At 40.8% G+C, this 24,899-nt stretch overlaps 1 protein-coding gene across 6 annotated transcripts in view; it reads left to right on the top strand.

The window, feature by feature from the left end:
• The first annotated feature begins 1,477 nt into the window (after positions 1-1,477).
• Positions 1,478-24,899, top strand: part of PIP5K1A (phosphatidylinositol-4-phosphate 5-kinase type 1 alpha) — a 37,612-nt gene continuing 14,190 nt past the window's right edge. The window contains exons 1-5 of one of the 6 annotated variants that reach the window (XM_014865315.3): positions 1,558-2,011; positions 6,501-6,560; positions 10,915-10,953; positions 18,947-18,978; positions 21,032-21,112. In XM_014865315.3, the coding sequence (XP_014720801.1) occupies positions 1,930-2,011; positions 6,501-6,560; positions 10,915-10,953; positions 18,947-18,978; positions 21,032-21,112 (294 nt within the window). In that variant the 5' untranslated portion in view covers positions 1,558-1,929. Of the gene's footprint in view, positions 2,012-6,500; positions 6,561-10,914; positions 10,954-18,946; positions 18,979-21,031; positions 21,113-24,899 lie in introns of all 6 variants that reach the window. The other 5 variants (XM_014865312.3, XM_070496897.1, XM_070496899.1 and 2 more) reach the window with 5 other exon arrangements.

Raw genomic sequence — 24,899 nt, forward strand, 5'->3', positions numbered from 1 at the left:
TCTCTTATTTCAGGAGGGCTGAAATCAAATTCATAGATCAAATCCCAAGGAGAAGATCCCCCTATTTGAGCTACTGCTTTGGTGAGTCAGGGCTTTATTGGTCTATTTCCAATTTTTAAATCAGAAACAGTTTTACCTCTATACCAGTTGATTTCTAAAATAACTCTGGAAATAGTAACAACTCCATGCCTTTTTTTGGAAACGGATAATTTATTCAACAAATACTTATTTATTGAATACCTATCAGCCAGATCCTGTGCTAGACAGTGTGCCTCCACCTGTCTAGTTCTAGCACTGTTTAGTTGGGTGGTAGGTATAGGTACAGGCAATCATAAAATACTTCAGTGCTACAATTCCATTGCTATGGAGTTACAAATGGCAATCCAATCATTTGAAGTTTGTGTACCTTCAGTACCCAAAGGAGAATGAATAATCCAGCAGGTGGCAGCAGGGAAACAATTATTTTACATCTCGATGAGGGACGGGTAGGAGGCAGAGGTAAATGCGTGGGGATATTCTCTGGACGTTGGGGTCCCAGGTTGCCTTTTGAGGACCTCAAAGGCATCCGCTTAGAGGATAACCAGGCCATCTTGGGGGCTACAAAACTAAGATTTTTCCCATTTCTCTCCATTTATTCATTCCACATATAATTTTTGAGCTCCTACTATGTAGAGTCACATCATGGGAGGAGCTGGAGATACAAGAGTGAAACAAACATAGTCCTTGCTCTGCAGCAGCTCACAGTCTGTTTAGAGAGAAACAGTGCTACAGATCCCCACCAGGGTTCACAACCTCCAGGGTACGTTGTTAAAACTGAGCAGGGTTAGTCTAGAATGGGGAATTTCTCTGTGTGTCTCCATGCCCCTTGGAGCATAGATAACTGAGAGTTAGAGCTAAGGGCTTGGATCGCAAAAGATTGTGATACAGTCTGATTGCCTTCCGTGGCCCTTTTTGACAGGTCTTCATTTATTTATCAAATATTCACTGAACTCCGTTGCTGTGCCCAGCATTGGGCTTGAGGCAAAGTGTAGATCTGTTTCGAATGTCATTCAGACGAAGGCAAGACATCCACGCATGGTAAACTAAATAGTAAACAAGGCAGTAAAGCCGGAAGAATACTTGGTGGCGTGTGATGTTTTGTGATATTCAACTGCATAACGTCTCGGACCTGACCGCACGGCTTCTGTCAGGAGTTCTTTCCTGGGCTGTGAAATTAACAGGTCTGGCCGGGTGGACTTTCATCCCGAACTCAGGCAACGTAAACCCACTCATTTCAAAGAGCCGAATCTAAACTGACCCACCGGGCCACCGTAGGGACGGTTTGCTGACCGACGCGCGCAAGTCTTCAACCCCTCGATTAGTTAGAGGGACTCGCATCATGTGACCAGTAGCAGCGTCTCGATTGGCTGGTTCCTCTCTGGGCCTCCCTCCCCCTCCCCCTTGAGTGGGATGGAACGCTAAGAAAAATTAGGCGCATGCGCAGTGCCTGAATTTCCCTGGCCACCCGGAGTGGAGCGGCCGGGTTGGGCGACAAACAGGCTGTGGCTAGGGAGGAGGGGGAGAGGGCATTTGCTCCTTCGGGACTTCTCACGCCTCCTAATTCCGTTGGGTGTGGTTTGGTCCGCACACAGGGTCCCGCAAGCCAGCTTAAGCCCACTCCCTTGTGAAAGGGGAAAGTAGCTCCCGCGGAAAGCAGTTAAAGTTGAGGGGAGTGTGAGAGACGGAGTTCTCCCCCATGCTAGCCGAATGGTGCGGCCCTGAGGTGGTCCTGGAGCCGGCCCGACGTGTCTGAGAGAGGCCCCAGGGGGGCGGGGAGGTGGCCCGCGGAACGCGGGTTCTGTGAGGAGACGTGGGGAAGATTCGACTCTGAGAAGAGGAAGAGCCGGATTGAAAGGGAGCGAGGCCGCTGAGGGGGAGGGGGCTGCCAAGATGGCGTCGGCCTCCTCTGGGCCGTCGGCGGTCGGGGTTTCATCCGTGGATCCCGGGGTCTCTTCCGGTGCCTCGTCCTCAGGTAATCGGGGCGAGGGTGGCAGGGGGCTGACCACGACTGTGCGATGGGAGCAAGAGCGAGACCTGGGAGGGCACCCGTAACTGGGGATGTCCGAGGAGTTGCCGGTAAGGAGGACAGAAGGCTGGGCTTTCAAAGAGCAGGGCTTTCCGAGCGGGTTGGGGGCGTCTGAGGAAAGGATGGATTTGATTGAGTAAAGGGAAGCTGTCAAAAACGTTGGCTGTCCTCGAGAAGACCGAGTTGAGGACTTTAAGGAGGAGGGTTAGGAAGGGATGGAGATTGAAGATGCGGGTAGAAAGGAAACAGAAGGGAAATGGAATGGAGTAGAGAAAAGTAAAGTAAATGGAGGCCTCGTAAGTAGAGAGGAATTACTTAGTGAGAGAGGCAGGTAGAATCCAGGCTGATTGTGGGATTAATTGGATAAAAATGTGGACTAGAAGCCAGGAGACTTAAAAGGTATTGAAGAGTTATGGGATGCTTTAGATTGCTAGGGAGTTAGGGAATTGTAAATTTTGTTGGAGATGGGAGTTACTGGAGACGTCGTTTTCCTCAAGAGACTCCTCGTGATGCCTCATTCCTTCTCATTCGTGGTACCCCCCCATCCCCCGCGCTCACACAGTCTCATCCATATTTTGTAAAGCATTCTCCTTTGATGACTCCCATTTCTAGACTGCCCAGCTTTGGAAAGAGTGGGACGTTTGGAAGAGAGCCTGAGGAATGTGGAAAACTAGAGTTAAAAGACCCTAAAAGCAGGTGGAGAAGGTGGAATGATGGAGTCTTGAATTGCAGTAGAGGCTGAGAGAGTGATGTTGAGAATTAGGCCTGAGGATGGAGTGGAGGATGGCTCTAAGTCCTGTAGGGGACTATTGCATAATAGGCAGTGGACTGGAAGAATGCTTAGGCTCCATCAGGAAATTGGCTAGGAGAATGAAGCTAGGGAATATAGCTCAAAGTAGGTAGAAACTGTTGAAGATTGAGGGAGGGCTGAGGATCCCACAAGAAAAGCAACAGATTGTATGTAGGAGGGAAAATGTGTGTCGTTGGGGGGTTGTGTGTGTGGGGTGGGGGAGTTTGAGTTAGAAACTGTTCTAGAGCTTACATCAGAAATGTATGATGTTCCGCAGTGACTGTTGCCTCTACACTGTGAACAGAGAGGCTGCCAGATGTTGGATGCTTTACTTGAGATGTTGACATTTCCTTAGGCCTGGGATTGCATCCCAGCCTGTTTGAATTGGCTGAATAGAGAACCACCTTTCATATTCTAGCTCAGATGAGCGAATACATGGTCACAAATATCTTCTTCATAAGCTGCAGTTTTATTTATGTACATCCATTTTTAGTTTCCTGAGAGATGATTTTTGCCTTTCCTGTAAAAGCATTAGAGGGCCAGAACAATTCATGTTGCATTCCAAGTATGAAGAAGGATAAAGCAAAAATGACAGGGTTTTTTTTTGTTTTTTTTGTTTTGTTTTTTTTAAAGATTTTATTTTTTCCTTTTTCTCCCCAAAGCCCCCCGGTACATAGTTGTGTATTCTTCGTTGTGGGTTCTTCTAGTTGTGGCATGTGGGACGCTGCCTCAGCGTGGTCTGATGAGCAGTGCCATGTCCGCGCCCAGGATTCGAACTAATGAAACACTGGGCCGCCTGCAGTGGAGCGCGCGAACTTAACCACTTGGCCACGGGGCCAGCCCCATGACAGGGTTTTTTTATACGTTACCTCCTTAATTTAAAATATTTTCTCCCTTTCCCGCAGTACAGAAAGAAGAATGGTTGCGTGTAGTCCTTAAACTGAACTGTTAGCAAGACAGGTATTCTCTCTGTTAGAAACCAGAGGTTAATCTTAAAATCCGTGTTTATATCCCAAAATTGATTCAGCATCTATCTCATGGAAGTGTTGGCCAGGTGGACAGATTTAGGAGTAGAAGGAAATATTTCTTTATCACTTACTGATACATCTTCCTCCTCTTCTGTTTTTAGTCCTACTTTGGATAGCCCTACTGTCTTTTTTCAGATGTCACTATTTGATATTTTTGTATGTTTATATGTTTCCTGCCAGATCCTAGGGCTAGCAATTAGTAAATTAGGTTGTATAAATGTTTATCCTATTGTGTTTTCTCCAGAAAGTTAAATACTGGGTTTCAGTGGACTTCACAGCTCCTTGACTCCACTATGTTCATATGTGAAATCAAGGTGTAAAAATCTCTAAAAATAAATAGCTTTAGATTCCTTTTTTTACTTTTGTTTCTTACACCTTTCTTATCTGCTTCTTTGGCAAATATTGAAACAGATTAAGAAATTAAGAAAAATTCTATTCATAAATAGTCCTGAAAACATTATAGGATTATGGTGTGCAGATATATGGTGCTGACTTTTGTTGTGTATCTGCATGTTTACTTAGGTTTGGGCTTGGTGAATTTAATTTAATAGAATATTTCGTTTCAAGGATATGTTTTTGAAGAGGATAAGATGTTTGATTCTGATGCAAAAAAGGCTATTAAGAGTGGGTTTTATTTGTGATTGCAGGAGAGTGGTGCTCTGTCTGGATAGTACCTGGGAAGTTAGGACATTGGAAGGAATAATCGATGGTTTAGGATTTCCTAAATTGTTAAAGGCTAGAAGGCTAGCTTTGTAGAAATTCAAGGTAGGAGATTGTGTGTGTGTGTGTGTGTGTGTGTGTGTGTTTTCACCATCCTAAAACCAGTTTATTATTCTTAGATGTTTAGCTGAACTCAGCTTAAATTTTGATGAAACTCTGAAATCCTAAGGGCAAAAGATTCTCTGGCACTGTTGAAAATGGATACAAAATAAGAATGTCAGATTCAGGGACAGAGTAATGTTTTAGATGAGGCATTCATTACCTTTGGAGGCTCAAAATCTTTTGGCATTCAAATTAGAAAGGACAGGTTATTTAGAACAGTTCTTCCTTGCCAGTATTAAACCATTGTCTAGATTATCTCACCATTAAGCTATAGCTGGTCTTTTATGCTGCTGACAAGTGATATACAAAGGGTAGGGCAAACCATATGCTTGTAAGAGATGTTCGACATCTTTTCCCATTGGAATAATTACCATGTTTGGATTTGGGGGAGGCAGTTATAAATGAATATCAGCTTATAGCAGTCATCATCATGCGCTCGTTCTTACACTTGGTTGTTAATAGAAGGCAATGCAGTTTGCCATCTAGTCTCAGCTGTTTGGTGTGTAAAGGAAATTTATCCCTTCTCTTGCTTTCTCTCCTATCCTCATTATTTGGACAATGGCAACCCCATTCTCATTATTTGGACAGTGGCATCACTTAAAAATAAAATCAGCAGAGATGAGGTGCTTTGACAGTGCAGCCATCTGTCACACCAGCATATAGAGAGCCTGTTTCGCTATCTGTAGTTTGGCTAGTCCATCAAGAGCTTGAAATTAAGCCTCTGAGTCTCCTTTTTACTACATGAAGGGAGAAAAGATTTTCTGTTTTGGAGGCTTGATTTGAAGTTGGTGGAGGAGTTAGAAAGTAAAGTTAGAATGCGAAGGTGTACACTGCGCCCCTGAAATAAGAGCTGTGTGTTAAAATCACATGACTTCCCCCAGAAAAAGCTCTTAAAACCTTAGAAGATTATGAACCTGTAACTTCTTTTACTTCAGACCAGAACATTTCTGAAATTGTCACCCTTCGCCTATATAATTTTATCATGAGCACAAATGATTTGGAGGTAACTTTACAGCTCCTTTCCTGACGTTTTTTTCCATAACTAATGAGGGAAACACCAAAGGACTTGAAGCATTTTTGTTTGGGACCTTTGTAGTAGGGCTAGCCTCATCAGTCCTTGATTCTGGTGGCTTTATTCTTCCCAGCAGAGCCCCACCAGTAAATTACGCTGTAATCTGATAACTCCAAATGGTACGGATTTTGTTGAGGGTTTTTTGTTTGTGTTCTTTGTATACAGTGTAAGCCATTTGCAGATTATCCCTTTCCTTTCAGTTCTTCCACATAGTGACAAGTATTGTAGTTTAAGTCACTTTACTGGAGTGAGAAACTGAAATTTAGAAATGTAAAGAAAGAACACTATGTCATGTAGTCACAATATCACCAGGTACCATTTTGGTTGATATTTTGTAAGTAGGGAGAGATTTTTCTGTTTGCTTTTTCCACAGGGGGTTTTGACCCCCCTCCCCTTTTTTCTGTCCCCTTGGTAGATTCTGCCAGAAAACTGACATCAGAGTGTCATTGTTTTTTATTAATAACCATTTATTTCTGCCATGGCTGTTCAAGCCCAGTGTCAAGTGTAATTATACGGACTTATTAGGTATCCAGTATCTGATGTTAATTGGTAATATGTACTTACAAGTTAACTTTGACTATCAAAATAGTATGTTTTGCTTGTTAATTTCTGTGTGCTGTTCTGGGTTGTTGTAAAACCCTTCTGTTTAATAACTTTGCTCAAATAATTGCTAACTACCAGTTATTACATATTTTATCAGCCTATTTTTCTTTGATAATATAGTGGAAGCTATAGCCTGTGAACTGAACAACAGAGATAACACCAGGCCAAAGAAAGAACTGGGTAAGAGGAAGGTAGTTGTTTTATCTTTTAAGCTGAATATTTTCTTTCCTAGAATTTTGAGATATTCTTACTTGACATAAAGAAAATGACAAGATCAAAATGGCTAGTTTCTTTTTTTCTCTTTCTTGTGTTTACTGGGCATATTTTCTTGATCAAGGAGAAAATTATATACTTCAGGAAATATGCTGTTCTTGGTCGCCTGGCAGAGGGAATCTCCCTGTCTCTGTTCCAAACCCTAGACCACCATTCAATCTCAAAGAGAGAGTGTTTGGACTGATGATGTTTCCCAGAGGAAACCCGTTCCTAGCCCATCTCCTCTATTGAGCTTCACTTCTCCACCCTTTCCTATCAAGAGAGCATTGTTTAGTTTCTACATATTTGTTGATCCTGTTTTGTTCATATCTCCTATGAGCTTCTGTTGTTTCTTTTACTGTTGTCTGTTTGACGTGAAGTTTTTTTCCTCAGCCCTTCCATCTTTTTAACCTTCGTCTCCGATCATTTTTCTTTCTCCTCTTGTAAAATTTTGGTCTGTTTATTTGTAATGGCTGTGTACAATATGTATTAATTGATAAACATATGATTCCTGAAAAGTCTCCTTATTGTTGGAGTCTGAGGAAGACTGGCAAAAAGAGAGAGGAGGGTAGAGTCCTTGTAGGGAGTTCAATATATCTTATTATTTGCCTTGTATACTTAACTGAGCATTATGGAATTAACCCAGAATGCACTACCTCAAAGGATCAGTGATGTTGATGGGGAGTGCGCTAAGGGAACGTAAGCAAGGGAAGTTGGAGGGAGAGAATGGGACGAGGTTTTTTAAGGATATATAGTTAGCTAGAGCATAGTAGCTTTCCTATGCAGTGTAGATAAAGTTTTCCTTGTATAAAAGGGATGGCAGAGAAGTAACTTGGCCATATGTCTGATTTCCTTGCATTAGAGGTTGGGGAGTAATTAGCTTGAAGTGCATTGTTGGGGCAGTTAATGCTCATTATAATATCATTAAAGTTAGACTTTCCCTGCTGAAACATGTACATTCCAATCCAGCAAGATTCATTGCTTTTCAAAGATAGATAGAGCCAGGTTTGGAAATAGAATTAGGAGGTGGCAATCTGCCAGGACGCCCAAGTACCTCTTGGCCATGGGTGGCTTATCCAAGAGATTCAAGTCTTTTAAGGAACTCAGATTTTTTCCCTATTTCCAACCAAAGTTTTGGTGCCAAGAGATACATATTTGAGGCCTGAGAACCATGAAATTTACCTTGTAGAAATGGAAGCAAAACTTTATTACTAGAGGGAAATGTAGAGACATTTTAATTTCACCTCATTTTACTAGGAAACTGAGGTTCAGAGAGATGGTTGCTAGAGACAGAGATGTTGCATAAGGGCTGTACGTATGATATCAAGATGAGTTTTAGTAAACCTGTGGTTCATTCCTTGCCACTTAGTTGGCTCTTAGCTGAGGTGACCCCAGGACTGATAGATCAGACTGGTTTTAAGTTTTGTTTCTAGGAGATCTTCGCCTTTCTAACTTTTTTCTAGAAGATCTTTTGCAAAAGTTGACACCTACTAGGAAATAAAATTTAGCTTTTCTCTGAGATATGGCTTGGTTTTCTTAATTGGCTAGATTTAGCCCTTACTGAGGCTATGGTAATGGTACTTTTTTTTAAACACTCTCTCTTATAGCTGTGTGCTCAGCAATACTACTCAGGAGGCAGGCTGACATTTCAGACATATTTCTGAGTATTTTCATTTGGGGAACATATTGTGCCTCCCACCTGCAGGGATATAGTTAAAATCACTTTCAGTATTCCAGGTTAACGAGGAGCAGAGAGATTGCTTCAGATAGTCCAGCAAACAATAGGGCTGATTATGTTTTTGTTTTGTGTGGGTTTTTGCTTTTGCTTTTTTTGTTTTCTTATAAAACCTCTGGCTCTCAATCTTATCAACGAAGAGATCCCCTAGGAGTTAGCATTTTGCTTCCAAAAAGCCTGCTTGTCTCTTTGTGCTCTATGTAGGAATTATTGACACATTTATGTCGTAGTATTGGTAGGTCATTGAGCTGTCTCTGGGATTGCTTCTGTATGACCTGTTGAGGCAAAACTCCAGTTGTCTGAGGAATGCACATCCGGCCAGCCTCTAGCGTCCCCAAATTATATGTGTACTTCAAACACTGAAGTCAGTCACACACAGCCTCTTAGTTTCTCAGTTGGTAGATGATGTCATCTCATCTCCGACGGAAATGCTTCTGTTCTGAAAGCGCAGGGAGAGGCTCTGGTATTAAGGCCAGCTTTGTTTTGTTTCACACACTTGGGGGAAAACAACTTTTATTTCGGAGCTATTTACTGTCTGAAAATATCTTTGTTTCATTTTTCTCCTCTTTTGAGGCCAGCTCATTTCCCCCTCTGAAGTTTGCCTTTTTCACACTTCTCAAAATTAGATTGACGTTTTTTCTCTTCTACATTTTCTCCTTCCTCTCAGTAATGAATGTTGGTCCCCAGTGGTTCATTAGTAGCGAGCAAATTTATGGAGAGTCACAGTGGTGGTTTGCCAGGTGACTAGAAACCAGCCCCTCCAGTATCTTTTTCACAGAAAACACAAGTTAGGGTGGGGCCAAGGACCAAAATGGAGTGCTTCCTAAGAGTAGTCCAGAGTGACTCAGGAAAATTTTCTGTGACATGGTGTGATGAGTCAGCTTTATATTTTAGCAAGAATTGATTGGATTGTTTCCACTTTGGTACTTGCCTGGTTCAGCTGTTTTGAAATTATTTTAGTAACATTAAAGATTTCCCAGCTTGTTTTCATAACTTAGAGGCTAGATCGTTTATATTTTCCAAGTCTTGGCATTCAGGAGATATGCTGAAATTAAGTATCCCTATTGTATAGGAGAGTATTGATATTCTGAAGGATATGAAAGAGAAACCTGATTTTCGTGGAGAACCTCTTATATGTGCTGTTGTAGGCTTGTTTCAGGTTGCATAGGCATCTCAAAGTAATATGTAGTAGAGAAAAAGAGTGAGTGTATAGGAGTCATGCTTATTTGTAGCTTGGGATTGTCAGCAGCATTCTAGGTATTTTCACATTTTTCCTTCTAGTCTGTCTGTGCAGTGGCATAATATGATTGTAATGAGCTTGAAATTGTGTGTGAGGTGGCGAGTGTTGGTCTGTTTGTGTGGGACTGTTGAGTAGTGGTTTACTGGGAAAAATACGTTATAAAGCAGTGAGAATGACAATAAGCCACCCCTGTGTATCCCTTTTCTTTAATTGTTAAATTATCTATGTAATTATTTGTTATAGAAAATTTATATAGATAAGGAAAAATAGAAATTTAAAGTTAAAAATTAACCTAATCCCACTATCCAAGATAGTCATATTTTAACATTTTGGTATGTAATCTTTTGGAACTTTACTGTGTGTATAAATACATGTGAATTTATAGATGAGTTTTTTACAAAAGTAATTGTACTGTATAATTTTTTAATCTTTTTCCACTCAACAATTTATTGTGACTTTCTATCCGTAAATATACATAAAAACAATGGTTATATACTCTTCCATTTTTTGACTACACCATGATTTATATCACCAATCCCCTACTGTTTAGATTCTTTCCAGTTATAGTATCTATCCAGTTATAGTTATTATATACAATGCTGCAATGAATATCTTTGTATATATATCTTTGTCCACTTGACTAATTATTTTCTTAGGATAAAGTCCCACTTTTGGATCAAATTGTACATATTTGTTTTTAAGGCTTTTTGCTAGTGGAAGACCCTCAAATAAAATATATATACATTCTTTTTTAAAAAGATAGAAACCTGCATGCAAAGGAGCATTATACCTGAAACTTTTTGTTTTTCCTTCTTCTGGCCAAAGTCTCCCAGTACATAGTTGTGTGTTCTAGTTGCAGATCCTTCTGGTTCTGCTGTGTGGGACACTGCTTCAGCATAGTTTGATGAGCGGTGCTAGGTCCGCACCCAGGATCCAAACTGGTGAAGCCCTGGGCCACTGAAGTGGAGTGTGCGAACTTAATCGCTTGGCCATGGGGCCAGCCCCCTATATCTGGAAATTTTTTGCCACTCGGAAATCCCTCCAGAGTCAAATGATTTGGGTTACAAATTTTGTGACCACTCCTGCAATTTTTCTGCCAGAACTTCTCTTTCTTTTGCTTTTTGGACATTTACCTAGAACTGCAAAAAAAAATCATCTCACATTTCACAGTATGGTGCTGGGGATCATGCCAGCTCCTGTTTATAATTTTAAACTTTAGAGGTTTTTTTTTTTTAAATGGGCTTATTCTGCTGTGAGTAAGTAGAACCCCAGAAGTAAGTGATAACTTTCTGTTTTTCCTCATCTAGGTTTCAACTTTCTGTGCTGTGGGGTCAACCGTAAGAGAGGTAGATCTGATGCATATCTGTGCTGAAGAAGCATGAGCTCCCTGCAGTAACTAGCAGCCAACTCCTCTTCCCCATAACAATTGCAGACTTTTTGAAGTGGTAGTGCATGGTCTTCTGGGAAGGCTGTGGATGTCTTAAGCGTTATTTGACTTTAGCTCCCATTTCGCTCTGCCCTCTCCAAAAAAGATGCTATCTTAACATAGAAGTATCTTTTCTCACAGTCCCACGGTATAATATGAATCAGTCAACTACCTTTTTGTCTCCTTTGAAATCCTCCCGTAACTTCATTTCTTTTTGTTTCAGTAAATGAGTCTCAACTCTTTGTTTTCCCTTTCTGCTGCTTCTCTTATTTCCCCTGACCCTTCCCATCCTGTAGATGGGGTTTCATAATTCACAATGATAATAATAATTACTAGTACTTATAGAGCAGCATTCTATGTTAAGTGGTCTACATGACTTACCTTATTTAATTCTCATAACAACTCTGTGAATTACATGTTATTATTTCTCCATTTTATAGTTGAGGTAACCAAGGCCTAGAGAGTTTTAAACAACTTGTCCAAGGTTACCTAGTTAGTAAATGGTGGATCTAATATTGAAACCTAGCAAACCTAGGTGTTCTGATTTCAGAGTCCACATTCTTACCCACTATGCTGTTATTGTTCCCCTCACTAATCTGAAAGTCTGTATGTGAACTAACATGACTTTATAGCAGATTAAATATTTGTTGTTGAATGAGTACTGACTGAACCAGGAGTCCTTGGTGAGGGAGAGAATGGTACAGAAGGGAACTTCCCCTTCTGACCTTAGCTATCCTAAAAAGCAAGAAAATTCTGAGCTCCTCCATGCATAATATGTGGAGTTATTGATCATTCTTTCAGAAAATATTTTAGAAGTTAGTGAGGACTTATTCCAAGGTAACTGATGCTGCAGTCAATTCCAAGATCCCTAAAACAAAACAAACAGAAGAGTTTGCCTATCAGATGCCCTCTTTTTGTCCATTGCAAATTCGGTAGTCATAAACCTTATGCTTTTAAGCAGAGCAAGTCATGGTTCGGCATACTCCAAAAAGAAAACTCTAATCTGAGATGAATGGAGCTCTTTCTTTTCCTCTGTTAAAGTTGTTGATGTCTTATTACAAAGACAAGAAGATACTTTCTACTACTACCTTAAATCTGGAAAACTGTGAAATTGCTCTTTCAAGTATTGGACTTGAAAGACAATTTCTGCTCCTCTAGCATGCTGGCATTGTCTGGTTCAGAACAAGGAATCTCATTAAAAGAAGTGAAATGTACTTTTCCATTATTTTTGCCAGTGACATTGGTGACTATTGCCGGGGGGATAGAGTGTCATTATTGTTAACTTCATTGAGAGGAACTAAAGAAGGAGGACTCTGCTCTTAACCCTCTATCAGTGAAAATGAAAAATAGATTTCCTTGTCCCAAGGGAAGGGGGTACCTCAAGGGAAGAAAACAGGTGTTCATATTGTCCATTTGTGGTTTGAAGATTTATTTAGCTTCTTAGAGGGTTCTTGTTCCCTTGGTGATTTCTTTTCCCCCTGGATTCTAGGTAGCCAGGAAATTGAAGGCAAAAGATGGTTTAGAAGAGAGTTGAATTGGGGGTTAGGAATGAGGAATGTGGATTTAGGAATTCTGGCTCTTTTACTGCCTTTGCTCTGTGATTTTGAGCATCTCTCTCTCTCTTTTTTTTTAGATTTTATTTTTTTCCTTTTTCTCCCAAAGCCCCCGGGTACATAGTTGTGTATTTTTTTAATTGTGAGTCCTTCTAGTTGTGGCATGTAGGGTGCCGCCTCAGCATGGCTTGATGAGCAGTGCCATGTCTGCGCCCAGGATTCGAACCGGTGAAACCCTGGGCCACTGAAACAGAGCCCAAGAACTTAACCACTCTGCCACGGGCCAGCCCTGAGCATATCTCTTATATTCTGCTCTTACTTATGAAAAGAGGATTAGACTAAAAATCTCAAAGCCTGTCTAAATTCTTTTTCCCCCTGAGGAAGATTCACCCTGAGCTAACATCTGTTGCCAGTCTTCTTCTTTTTTTTCGCTAGAGGAAGATTAACCCTGAGCTAACATCCGTGCCAGTCTTCCTCCATTTTGTATGTGGGATTCCTCCACAGTATGGCTGATGAGTGGAGTAGCTCTGTGCCTGGGATCCAAACCTGTGAACCCAGGCCGCTGGAGTGGAACACATGGACCTCTAACCATTTGGCCATGGGGCCAACCCCTGAATAATTTTTTTTTTTTTTAAAGATTTTATTTTATTTTTTTCCTTTTTCTCCCCAAAGCCCCCCAGTACATAGTTGTATATTCTTCCTTGTGGGTCCTTCTACTTGTGGCATGTGGGACGCTGCCTCAGCGTGGCTTGATGAGCAGTGTCATGTCCACGCCCAGGATTCGAACCAACGAAACACTGGGCCACCTGCAGCGGAGCGCGTGAACTTAACCACTCGGCCACGGGGCCAGCCCCCTGAATAATTTTTTAATAATATAAATGGTTATTGATTTTTTAGCCTGAAAATGGGCAAGTAGCTTCACTTCTGGCCAGAGGAGCTGAGGTCTCAACTTGTTCTATTTAAAAATCAACTTTGATTAACAGCTATAGATTTCAACCAGATTGAGCGTGAGCTGGCAAGAATAAAAAAAAAAATTCCCCAAGTGAGTACACCCTTGTTTCTCTAGATCTTTTACATTTTCTTCTTTTCGCAGAGGAACTAGGGCTCAAAATCACTGTGGTTGCCTCTGTCATCATCTGTTGACCCACTCACAATAAGTTATTTGAACCATTATTTTTTCTGATGCAGCCTGTTTGTCATAGCTTTAGTTTTTGCTTCCAAAGTAGAGCAACATTAGCTAGTTGTTTAGAGTGCTTCTTGGTCCAGCGTCTCTTAGTAAGTAGGAGTCCCATAGTCAGGAAGAAAACAAACTATGGACATGAATTGGGAAGTCAGTATAAGAGAAAAACAGTTTCACTCTTAGAACTTGATCCTTGATGCTTAACTTTTACCCGAGAAAACCTCTCAAAATAAACCAGCTCAATGAAGAAGATGGATTATCCAGACTTGCTTTCTTTTATTCTGTGGTATTTTTCCCTAAACTTGTAATTATAGAATTTTTCAGACATACACAAAGTAGAGAGAATAGTATAGTGAACCTCCATGTACACGTCAGCCAATTTCAACAGCAATGTTTTGCCAATCTTGTTACATCTATTCTTCTCCATTCTCCCACCTCTAGCCCTTGGAATATTTTAAAGCAAACCCAGTCTTCATGTGATTCCAGCCATAAATACTTCAGAGTATATTTCTCCAGATAAGGACTCTATTTTGGGGAGAGAGGGAGGGAGGGAGTTGTAGCATGACCACAGTAGCTTTGTCACGTGTACAAAACTAACAATACAGTCATGGAATGTTTTGGTCAATAATGGGCCGCATATACAATAAGATTAGTGCCGTATAGGCTAGGTGTGTAGTAGGCTGTACCATCTAGGTTTGTGTAAGTACACTCTATGATGTTAGAACAACAACGAGATTGCCTAACGATTCATTCCTCAAAACGTATTCCCATCCTTAAGTGATGCCATGCCTGTAGTTACATGATTTCTCCTCTTGAGGCTCTTGTCTCAGAAGTCTTTTTAGTTTCTTTTCTAATCAGCATCCAGACAAGTTTCACACATTATATTTGGTGGATATGTCTCAAGTCCTTAATTAAAACAGTTCCCACATAGTGTGGTATTGTTTTGAGGGCCAAACGAGATATGTTTGTAAGCTTTTTTTTTTTTTTTAAAGATTTTTTTTATTTTTCTCCTTTTTCTCCCCAAAGCCCCCCGGTACATAGTTGTATATTTCGTTGTGGGTCCTTCTGGTTGTGGCATGTGGGACGCTGCCTCAGTGTGGTCTGATGAGCAGTGCCATCTCCGCGCCCAGGATTCGAACCAACGAAACACTGGGCCGCCTGCATCGGAGCGCGCGAACTTAACCACTCGACCACGGGGCCAGCCCCATGTTTGTAAGCTTTTAAAGTGCTTTACAAATATAAATTGTTTGGTCAGTGAAGAGAAATAACTTTTCCAAAAACCTATCAGTATTTCAATTTAGTCTTATAGTCAGCATTAAGGAGAAATAGGAGAATGTGGAGATGCCCAAATGATGAAGAAAAAAGAAATACTGTGAGTTCCTCCAGGTCAGGAACATATAACTGTGCCTAGCATAATTCCTGACACATACAGATGATCAATAAATAGTTGTTGAATAAATCAGTGGAGAGGGGAAGCAGAAATAATTCAGCAGGGCCGGCCTGGTGGCATAGTGGTTAAGTTTGCGCCCTCCACTTTGGTGGCCCTGGGTTTGCAGGTTCGAATCCCCAGCATGGACCTAGCACTGCTGGTCAAGCCACACTGTGGTGGCATCCCATACAAAATAGAGGAAGATTGGTGCAGATGTTAGCTCAACAACAATCTTTCTTAAGCAAAAAGAGGAAAGTTGGCAACAGGTGTTAGCTCAGGGCCAATCTTCCTCTCACACACAAAAATAATAATAATTCAGCATTGAACTGGTGCTGAGATGTGTTAAAATTGAGTGAATGAGAAGAAGCTGGCCCAGGACTTTCTCTATAGCATTTATAGTCAAGCTGTCAGCCTCTATACCCCGCCTTGGGTAATGTGCTCTCCTCTCTTGTAACACATGCCACATTTCCTAGTGTGGACTGAGGATAATGTAGGCATTTTAATAATAATCCTTCAGAGTTTTGGCTTATACGGGAAGAGGCAGGTTCCAAATTCCTAAGGAGAAAGCTTGTTCCCTGAGAAAAGTAAGTTTTAACATTGAAACTCTGCCTTATGCTCAGTTTCCCCACCCAAGAAAGAAGATGATATATACAGATCATGAATATGGATTATAAGATGATACTATGTCCTTATCAAGGGTATTTTTCACAAAGGTACCCGAAAAACTTTCTGTTGACCAATGTCTAGTCTCATCTGTAGGATTGAATGTCATACACTTTAAACATTGGCTGTCTGGCCTTACCAAGCTGGGTGTTACCATGCTGACTTGGTCATCTTTTTTTTTTTTCACTTCTCCTCCTCCTTCACTTTCCTCCACTCCTCCTCCTTTTTCTGTACTTATAGAATTATGAGGTGAACAGGTACAGTGCTGGTGGCTCTTCGGTCTCATGGACTTCTTCAGTAGACGATTTCTCATTGGTAGAGCCTTGGGCCAAGTGTCAGGCCTTAGCAGACAGTACCTGGTTCTCTGAAATGTCTCTGCTCTTCGTCGGGTTTCTGGGCCAAGCTGATGTTACAGCAACATTGGTAAAATTCTCTAGATATTTTTCTCTTCCCTTCCATTCTTCTTTGGTAGGTTGAAGCTCTGATCTGTACCCTAGGGGCAAAACTTCAGGCAAGGAAGAGAGTAAGTCTTGGGTCCTGATTCTCCTTCTCCTTGGTCTGATGATGATTATTTAGATCCCAGTATCTTTCTGTTTTCAGCTCTAGTGTACTTGCGATTAATCCCAGCTTTGCAGCTGCAGATAGCTAAGCAGTTGGCACCAAAATTCCGCTGAGTGAAGTCCTCCCACCCTCATTCTGGTACTTTGCAAGAGTGTAGCAGCCCTAGAGCTACAAATTTGTGTGATAAAACTAGCAAAGGTAGCAGAGTAGAACTTGTTAGGGAGTAAGAAAGCCCCAACCTACCCTCTGCCTTGAAATCAGTTACCTGGTTTTTTTCCTCCATTGTTTATAACTTGACTTTGTCCAATGACTTCTTGCGTAGAGAGGAGGATATTTTTTAGGTGAGACTATCAGACTGTTGGACTGGATGCTGACTTTTCTCTTCTGCCAGATCCCTTCCAAACCTCTTCCTCTCCAGTAGAAGAGGATGCATAGGCTGGCCACTGACCAAGGAGTCCAGAATCAGTGTTTGTTTTCTCAAGTGGAAGCATACTGATTTCCTCATTGGGAACCACTGATTTGTAGTAGATGATATGTTGGGGGTGGCTGAGGAGTTTGGGAGGAGCCAAATACTTTGATATGCTAATTAGCATTTCATGAAGTTGTAGGTAATTGAACATTAAACCTTGCTGTGGGCCCAACTTTGCACTTGTGTTAGAAATCACGTAAAAACATATGTGTATAGCACTTTACAGTTTGTAAAGTACTTTGATTTAGCTTATCTCATCTAGTCTTTACATGAACATTCCAGTATAGGTTCCTCTTATTTTAGTTAAATATAGAAAACAATTTGCCTGATGTAACAGGAATTTGAACCCAGGTCTTCTGGTTTTTAAATAGCTCAGCATGTTGACCCTTGGCTAAAAGGTTGTAAGATACGAAAAGTTTTGACTATTTTTTGTTGTTGGACACCTTAAATTTTGCAGTAAGTCAGTAGCAGTTTTCGTCATAAATCTGAATCATCTTGGCTTATTGTTTCTTTGAAGCTTTAGCTTAGGGTTCCAGTCCTAATTTACCTAGTCTTTCACGTAGCTAAAGTCAACCTGATTAAAGATGAAGCATCCTATGAAAGGTGTAGGTTATTGGGCTCTGCTGTTTTCCCAGTTTTCTGGGTCATTTTATACAGCACATCTTCTAACAGCTAGATGACATTTCCCTTGCCTCTTTTTTGGGAAGAGGAATGAAAACCATCTGTTACCCATTTTTTGCCATCCTGACTCACTATGGGGAAGGAAATTTGCTGCTCTGGTACCAGAAATACTTAGTCTGTGGCCTTTGTACTTCTAGGGGCTATTACAGCCTCTCCTCTGAGCCCAGCTATATTCTGAAATTCTCAGAGCTTTTGGTCATTTGTCTTAAACAATCATAATAGGAGCTTTACCTGATTGCACTTAATCACATGTGTTTCTCTTGCTGCGTCACCATTAAACCTTATTTATGGACTGGAACTGGGGTCTTCCTACTCAGGTATTAACTTATATTATTGAAGATCCACCTATTTTGACGACTCTTTCTAATTTTCTTTAATATGGCTAATATTTATTCCCTTTGAATTCTTTAGAGCTAGATTGAAACGATATATCAGTAGTCTTTGAAGATGAAGGCCAACATTCTCCAGTATGAAGGAGAGGAAGGTCTGTCTCCTTGAGTGATCATGTGTCTCTGATATGGTCATGGATGAAAGTTAGGGGGATGGCAAACCCTTAAGAACTGTTTTAACCTTTCAGAGTAGATTTTCTATACATACCATCTTTGAGTTCACTTTCTAAACATTCTTGATATCCTTCCTAAATTTAAATGGATAGAAGTCATAAATTATACCTATGAGATTTAACTACACACTTACACATCAGAACTGATTAAATATTTAGTAAGTAAAACTTACTTTAGTAGGTAAGTAAACGCCAGCAAAGCCATGTTGAGTTTACAGCAGAAATCAAGATGAGGATATAAGGATGCAGAATCAGTTTCTGCTTGCATGGAATGCTTTTTCATTACTTTGACATTGCATTTTCTCATCCTTAGCCTTCTCGTCTCCTTAGACCAACTCTTTACCTTTTTTTCTGAAGTAATTACTAGAGGAGTAAAGCACCATAGATATGCTCTAAAAGTTCTTATCTTTTTAGCTCTACAGGAAAAATTATTAATCAAGCCCCAGACTTTCCAGTGAGTCTTGGGTATCTCTTATCCTTCTTTTTTTCAGCCATGGTATCACTTGAGAGCCTCGGACTCTGATGGTTAAATGTATCAAGAACAGATATAATTCTCAGAGAAAATATAAACACTTGAGTAAGAAAAGGGTCTGGAACAAGAATGGAATATGTATAGGGGCTGTGTGAATATGGAGGAGGAAGAAGGAGGGACTTTTAGTCCTTATCCAAAAGGATCTGGTATCACAGAGATAGAGGCAGGAGCTCATTGTCAGGTTTAGTTTGACTCAAACTCTGATTGTTTCACTGTGATTGATAGAGATTATGTAAGTGTGTATGTACACACTTATGATTTTGTTTTGTTTATTTTTTAACAGCATCTGGAATCAAGAGACCCATGGCACCTGAGGTGAGTTTCATATTGATAAATAATAGTTCTGAAACTTTAATTCTGGGATGGAAGGATACCTGTTTATGACATATTTATTTTCCTCCTACTTGGATCTTGGAAGCTAGATGGGCTTCTACATCTCTTTGGTAAGCTAGAAATTATACAGCTACTCTTTTGTTGCAGTTTATTATGGATATTAGTAATAGCTCACATTTATTGAGCATTTTTTAAAGTATTAAATGCAGTGTACCAGAGAGTAAGTAATGTATCTAAGTGCCGTTTATGGATATTCTTTTTTTCTTTCTTAAATTTTATTTTTCCTTTTTCTCCCCAAAGCCTCCCGGTACATAGTTGTGCATTTTTAGTTGTGGGTCCTTCTAGTTGTGGCATGTGGGACACCACCTCAGCATGGCTTGACAAGCGGTGCCATATCTGCGCCCAGGATCTGAACTGGCAAAACCCTGGGCCACCAAAGCGGAGTGCACGAACTTAACCACTTGGCTATGGGGCCGGCCCCAATATTCTTATTTAATCCTGCAAACAACTCCTATGCAGTAATTGTGTTGTTATCTGTTTTATAGATGAAGAAAGAGAGGATTAGAGATTCTATAGCTTGCCCAAGGTCACATAATAACTGGGATTAATAAGGCTGGCATTCAAACCCAGACAGTCCAACACTAAAACCCACTCTTGTTTTGCTCTTAGTGCCCTCCTGTTTGCATAGCTTTAGTGAATTTGAAGAACTCCTTTTAACCATAGAGAAGCTGTTAATTTCCTAAGTTTTTTTTGTCTGTGCAGAATATCTTCCATTTGCCTAACTTTCTTCTCATGGAGTAGTTCCCAACCCTCCTCTTTTTTTTTTTTTTTTTTTTTGAGGAAGATTAGCCCTGAGCTAACATCTGCTGCCAATCCTCCTCCTTTTGCTGAGGAAGACTGGCCCTGAGCTAACATCCATGCCCATCTTCCTCTACTTTATATGTGGGACGCCTGCCACAGCATGGCCTGCCAAGCAATGCCATGTCTGCACCCGGGATCCGAACTGGCGAACCTCGGACCCCTGAAGCGGAACGTGCACACTTAACTGCTGCACCACCCGGCCGGCCCCAACCCAACCTTCCTCTTACTTCTTGCCTCTCTCCTGTGTTTTGCGAAGAGGCCTCAGAATGTGGGCCCTTTTGGCCTGGGATTTTAGGGTTTTCTCTCAAAACACCTTCCAAGATCTGTGAGGTTATATACTGAGGGTTTTCTGACACTAAGGGCCTTAGCAAGAAGAATAGAACTTGAATACCAGGGCCCTACGATCATGACATCCTGTTTCCACTAGTCTTTTTTCTTCTGGCTTAGTGACTTAATGAGTATTGATGTCATGAAGAATACCTTCATGTCTCTTGTGCTGGTGTCTTGGCTGTGGGGACTAGCCTTCTAGGCTCTGTTCTACTGGTTTTACTCCTTCCGTATTTCAGGGACTGTCATGTGGGTGGAAAACAAATCCATATCACGATCTCAGGAATCTCTTCTGGGCACTGAGGCCCCTGTCTCAGAGGAGTCATCTTATTGCCTCAGCCTGGGCTTGCACTACTTCTGTTTGTCAGTGACTAGATTATTTCTGCTAGCAAATTCAGTTTAAGCAAAAAGTGTTCCGGTTGGGTTGAATGTTAGAGGGGTAGTAATTTCGGGAAGGAGACTGGTGAAAAAAGAAGGATTCTAACCTGTCTTCCTTTTGTGAACTGAGGTTTATCCTTTTTTCTGGGCCTGCCATGTCCTACTTCTCCTGTTTCTCCTTTTCTTTGATGATACTCATTTTTATTTTCTATGTCATCTTTCTGAGGACCAGAGGTGAAATATGTGTCCTTTGGAATTTTCTTCTGTGTTCTTTTAGCCAGTTAATTCTTTGAGAAGCAACACTATAGTTGTGTGTTTGCATGGAGTGGGTCTTCTGAAGATTTTATGAAATGTTCTTAACCTAAAAAGGGTGTGGTGAGTGGTTTGTTTTGATGTACTGTTGGTACTTGGTAGCTCTGTGGTGTATTCCTTGGGAATCATATACTAATCTTGACTCTTCTTTTTCTAGGTGCCTTGTTCCTCTGGCATGCCCATCAAGAAAATAGGCCACCGAAGTGTTGATTCCTCAGGAGAGACAACATATAAAAAGGTGTGTCTGGGTGGAACCCTTTCATCCTATTCCAGGATGGGACAGTTCTGTCCCCTTGATATTTTTCACATACTACCCATTTCTTGATATCCTAAACCTTTGTACAACAGCTATCATGCAACTTGGACTTTAGAATTTACTTCACAAAGGGTAAACTGTCTCCTGTCTGTATATGTGTGTTTAAATGAGAATATTCTTTTTTTTTTTTAATTTAAAATAATATTTTATTGAGGTCACATTGGTCTATGACATTGTGTAAATTTCAGGTGTAGCTTATTATATTTCAGCTTCTGTACATCAAGTTCACCACCAAATGTCTAGCTTCCGTCTGTGACCATACGCAAGTGTCTCTTTACCCCTTTCACCCTCCCCCTGCCCCTTTCCCCTCTGGTAACTGTGAATCTCCTCTGATTATCCATATGTGTGTTTGTTTATCTTCCACATGTGAGTGAATTCGTACAGTATTTGCCTTTCGCTGTCTCGTTTATTTAGCTTAGCATAATACCCTCAGTGTCCATACATTATGTCGCAAATGGCACAACTTTGTCATTTTTTATGACTGGGTAGTAGTCCACTGTGTACATATATACCACATCTTCCTTATCCATTCTTCCAGTGATGACTGCTTACCTTGCATGCAAATACTGGCTATTGTGAATAATGCGTCTATGAACATAAGAGTGCATATATCTTTTGAATTCATGTTTTCATGGGTTTGGATAGACACTCAGAAGTGGAATAGCTGAATCATAAAGTATTTCTATTTTAACTCTTTGAGATATCTCCAGAGTGTTTTCCCTGGTGACTGCCCCAGTTTGCTTTCCCACCAGCAGTGTACAAGGGTTCCTTCTTCTCCACATCCTTAAATGAGAATATTCTTGATAGACAAATCTGGTGTTGAATGCTATTTCACTGTGCTGAAGAAATTGGGTTTCCCTGTTAGATATAAGCCCCTAAAGCCATTCTTCCTTGCTGCAGGTAAGCATGTCTCTTGAAGTCTTTCTATCTATCTTCTGGTGCTGGATGTACATAAAGTGAAGGCTGGATCCCACCCAGCCTGGTGATACAGAGATAGATAGCAGACTGAGTGTTTTTCTTTTCATCTCTGTGTGTGTGGTGTTTTTTTTTTTTTTGGTAAAGATTATCGTTTCCGCTGGTGAATAGGGTCTAGAACATCTGCTTTTTTTTTTTTTAAAGATTTTATTTTTTTTCCTTTTTCTCCCCAAAGCCCCCCAGTACGTAGTTGTATATTCTTCGTTGTGGGTCCTTCTAGTTGTGGCATGTGGGACGCTGCCTCAGCGTGGTTTGATGAGCAGTGCCATGTCCGCGCCCAGGATTCGAACCAACGAAACACTGGACCACCTGCAGCGGAGCGCGCGAACTTAACCACTCGGCCACGGGGCCAGCCCCCCTAGAACATCTGCTTTTTGAGCTATAGATATCAAATGTATTGAGAATGTAGTAATAATTGTCAAGAATAGAAAATTGAACTGATGAAGGGAAAACAGGAGAGAAGCATCCTGGGGTGTTGCCAGTTCTTCCGTTCTGGACTAATTTGGAGATGCTTAGGCGTCCCAAAGGGCAGTGTTTAGCCTCCCATTTAGGCATCTGTACCTTGTCTGATAGAGGGTGTGATTTCTTGGAGTCCTGTTTCTGGCCCATGTAAATTTTTCTTGTGTCTCTTCTGTGCCTTTATCTGCATTATCCCAAGTAATGACTGACTCATTGTCAGTCAGGGGTCTGACTCTCCTCGGGAATGGTCTCTGAGGCTTATGTCAATTCGACAGACATTTATTGAGCGCTTTTTTTTTTTTTAAGATTGGCACCTGAGCTAACGTCTGTTGCCAATCTTCTTTTTTTCTTCTTCTCCCCAAAGCGCCCCAGTACATAGTTGTATATTTTAGTTGTGAGTCCTTTTGGTTGTGCTATGTGGGACGCCACCCCAGCATGGCTTGATGAGCAGCGCCATATCTGCACCCAGGATTGAAACTGGTGAAACCCTGGGCCCCCGAAGCAGAGTGCGCGCACTTAACCACTCGGCCACGAGGCCGGCCCCTATTGAGCTCTTTTTATGTGCTGAACGTTGAGACAAAAACATGAGTTTCTAGTCTAATTGGAAAGGCAAACACTTAGAAAAACTAGTTATAGTTTTAATGCCCAATGAGGACTAAGTAGAAATACAAGTATTATCTGATGAGGGGTTAGGGATGAGGGAGATCATTTAGAAGAAAACTATCCAAATAGAACTTGCTACAGTGGTTAAAATGTGCTATATATGTGTGGTTCAATATGGTAGCCACTACTCATACTTGAATGTAGCTAGTAAGACTTGAAGAAAAGCATTTTTAATTTAATTTAATAACTTAAAATTAAATAGTCAAGTATGGCTAATGAGTACAGTATTGGACAGCATAGATCTAGATGATGTGTTATTTTCCCATGGAATTGGAACCCTGGACTGTGAGATTGGGGCTCCTGTATTTGTGTTTTGACCACAGTACGATCATTTTATTTTTTTATTTATTTATTTTTTTTATTAATGTTATGATAGATTACAACCTTGTGAGATTTCAGTTGTACATTTTTGTTAGTCATGTTGTGGGTACACCACTTCCCCCTCCGTACCCTCCCCCCACCCCCCCTTTTCCCTGGTAACCACCGATCAGATCTCCTTCTCAATATACTAATTTCCACCTATGAGTGGAGTCATATAGAGTTCGTCTTTTTCTGACTGACTTATTTCGCTTAACATAATGCCCTCGAGGTCCATCCACATTGTTGTGAATGGGCCAATTTCGTCTTTTTTTTTGGCTGAGTAGTATTCCATTGTGTATATATACCACATCTTCTTTATCCAATCATCAGTTTCTGGGCATGTAGGCTGGTTCTACGTCTTGGCTATTGTAAATAATGCTGCGATGAACATAGGGGTGCAACGGACTCTTGAGATATCTGATATCAGGTTCTTAGGATAGATACCCAGTAATGGGATGGCTGGGTCATAGGGTATTTCTATTTTTAACTTTTTGAGAAATCTCCATACTGTTTTCCATAGTGGCTGTACCAGTTTGCATTCCCACCAACAGTGTATGAGGGTTCCTCTTTCTCCACAACCTCTCCAACATTTGTCGTTCTTGGTTTTGGATGTTTTTGCCAATCTAACGGGGGTAAGGTGATATCTTAGTGTAGTTTTGATTTGCATTTCCCTGATGATTAGCGATGATGAACATCTTTTCATGTGTCTATTGGCCATATTCATATCTTCTTTTGAGAAATGTCTGTTCATGTCCTCTGCCCATTTTTTGATCGGGTTGTTTGTTTTTTTGTTGTTAAGCAGTGTGAGTTCTTTGTATATTATGGAGATTAACCCTTTGTCGGATAAGTGGCTTGTAAATATTTTTTCCCAATTAGTGAGCTGTTTTTTTGTTTCAATTCTGTTTTCCCTTGCCTTGAAGAAGCTCTTTAGTCTGATGAAGTCCCATTTGTTTATTCTTTCTATTGTTTCCCTCAACTGAGGAGTTACAGTGTCCGAAAAGATTCTTTTGAAACTGATGTCAAAGAGTGTACTGCCTATATTCTCTTCCAAAAGACTTATTGTCTCAGGCCTAATCTTTAGGTCTTTGATCCATTTTGAGTTTATTTTGGTGTGTGGTGAAAAAGAATGGTCAATTTTCAATCTTTTGCATGTGGCTGTCCAGTTTTCCCAGCACCATTTGTTGAAGAGACTTTCTTTTCTCCATTGTAGGCCCTCTGCTCCTTTGTCGAAGATTAGCTGTCCATAGACAGT

Source organism: Equus asinus, chromosome 25 (assembly GCF_041296235.1).
Source record: "Equus asinus isolate D_3611 breed Donkey chromosome 25, EquAss-T2T_v2, whole genome shotgun sequence".
NCBI lineage: Eukaryota > Metazoa > Chordata > Mammalia > Perissodactyla > Equidae > Equus > Equus asinus.